The sequence below is a fragment of the Castor canadensis genome, chromosome 8 (assembly GCF_047511655.1).
Source record: "Castor canadensis chromosome 8, mCasCan1.hap1v2, whole genome shotgun sequence".
Lineage (NCBI taxonomy): Eukaryota > Metazoa > Chordata > Mammalia > Rodentia > Castoridae > Castor > Castor canadensis.
In genome coordinates this window covers 94309717-94311825 of record NC_133393.1, presented here as the reverse complement: position 1 = coordinate 94311825, position 2109 = coordinate 94309717, and the positions used below count along the sequence as shown (strand labels likewise).

Sequence of the window (2109 nt, the reverse complement as noted above, 5' to 3'; positions counted from 1 at the left end):
CCAGTAGAATCTTAATTCCTTTGCACATGTCATACCTCATTGCACCCTTCAATCTTTCTTTTTGTTACTCATTCTTCAAAGTTTTTCATAACCAATGCTCTCTCTTGAAAAACTAACTTGATCTTTAAAATTACTCAGATTTTCTACTTCTTTTCTATCACAACCTCAATGATGTTATATAATATTTGTCATGTTCTGTGTTTGTCTCTGAGAATTTTAGCAATACAGAATAAAGAGAAAATGCTAAATGCAGGTATCAACATAATAAACTAAATCTATCTGGCAAGGTTCACTCTATAAATCATTCATGACATAAAACCATTATTTATGAGAGGAGAGATTTTTAGGTAAAGATAGATTTTAATACTCTTGACTGAAGAATGCTGTCTGTACCTAGAGGTTAGGAAGATCTGCTCAGGAAGAAGAATAAAGATCATATTAATAAAGCTAATATGATATAAATACTAAAGGGGAAAATGGCATAGATCAGAACAAATGTAATGGGCAATTGTATTCACTTTTTTCATTCATATTCCAATGGCATGTTATTTATGTCTAAAATTTACCTCTTGATTTTGAAAAGAACAAAACATTTGAAACATATGCTTGAAAGCTTCTTTTACCTGTTAGTTTCTTAGAGTATAAATGAAAGGGTTTAGTAAAGAGGCCACAGAGGTATACAGCAAAGCTACACCTTTAGCAAATGTCACACTTTCCTTTGCAGATGGTTTCATGTACATAAAGATACAACTCCCGTAAGTAATGGAGATGACATCCATGTGTGAGGAACAGGTGGAAAAGGCCTTTGTTCTTTGCTGAACAGATGGAAATTTTAGAATGGTTTTGATGATGAAAGTGTAGGAGAGGACCACTAGAAACAACGTGATGACAAGTGTCATCAAAGCTAAGACAAAAGCCAACAATTCTATGAAACGTGTATCTGTGCAAGAGATCAGCAAGACAGGAGAAGTGCCACATAAGAAATGATCAATTGTTTTGGATGCACAGAAATCCAGCTTGAGTCCCAAGAGTAAAGGGGGCAAAACTGTTAAAAATCCAGTTACCCAGGAGCTGAGCAAAAGTTGGTAGCACACTTTACTGTTCATAATGATTGGATAATGCAGAGGTTTGCAGACAGTGACATAGTGATCATAAGACATAGCAGCCAAGAGATAAAACTCAGTAACTCCTAATAGAAAAAAAAAGAATATTTGAGTTGCACAACCAATATAGGAAATTATTTTGTCTCCAGTGAGAATGCTCGTCAGGAACCGTGGGATGCTCACTGTTGTGAATGAAATTTCTAAGAAGGAGAAATTTCGAAGGAAGAAATACATTGGAGTCTTGAAGCAGGGATCCAGCAGTGTGAGCAGGATGATGACTGAGTTCCCCATCAGGCTCAAGATGTAATTGAAAAACAGAAACAGGAAAACCACAATTTGTAGTTGAGGGTCATCTGTCAGTCCAACCAAAATAAACTTTATCTCCACTGATTGGTTCTTCATTTCTCTTTCTTCCTATCACATCTACAGAAAAATAAAAATTAGTATCACATGTTAGAACAGGCATTTCTTATTTTCCAGTCATACAAAGTTCCATATTCAGAAACTTATGAATTCACAAATATTTTCACAAATCATCCTAGAGTTCCTCACAATGAACATATCCTCCACTCTCTGTGTGTTTATAAGAATGCAGAGATTCTTACTTGTAGAGTTGAGCAAGTCCTGTTTACCAGTTTACAGGAGGGAGATTACATTTGTGAAATGTAGATCCTTAGTCTGATTAGTGTAAATCTATGAACCATCTTTCAAATGCCTTATCCCAATAGGCTGATCAGGTGTTTGATATTTCTTAACTTTTAACTTACCTTATATTTCAATTAAGTTCCCACTTGAGAAACACCATGTTTATAGGAAATCCTGTTTGTTATTCCTAGTAGCCACAGTAACTAACAATTTAGGGAATATTTATGTAATAGTATATGAAGTTTCTAAGAAGGAAAACTCCAAAGAAAAAAGTAAATGAGTGTTTAAAGTGAGAATCCACCTGGGTGAGTGTAGTAATGAACAGACTGAAGTAGTGCTAATTAAGTAATTGAAAAGCAGG

General features: G+C 34.7%; 1 protein-coding gene across 1 annotated transcript; it reads right to left on the bottom strand.

The window, feature by feature from the left end:
- Nucleotides 1-626: 626 nt before the first annotated feature.
- Nucleotides 627-1505, bottom strand: LOC141425532 (olfactory receptor 6C6-like). Its single transcript, XM_074081765.1, has one exon. It carries the CDS (start codon nt 1503-1505, stop codon nt 627-629), a length of 879 nt encoding a protein of 292 aa, XP_073937866.1.
- Between the last annotated feature and the right edge of the window lie 604 nt (nt 1506-2109).

Excerpts from the sequence above, each read along its gene's own strand:
- LOC141425532 (XM_074081765.1), bottom strand. The coding sequence starts at position 1,505 with ATGAAGAACCAATCAGTGGAGATAAAGTTTATTTTGGTTGGACTGACA.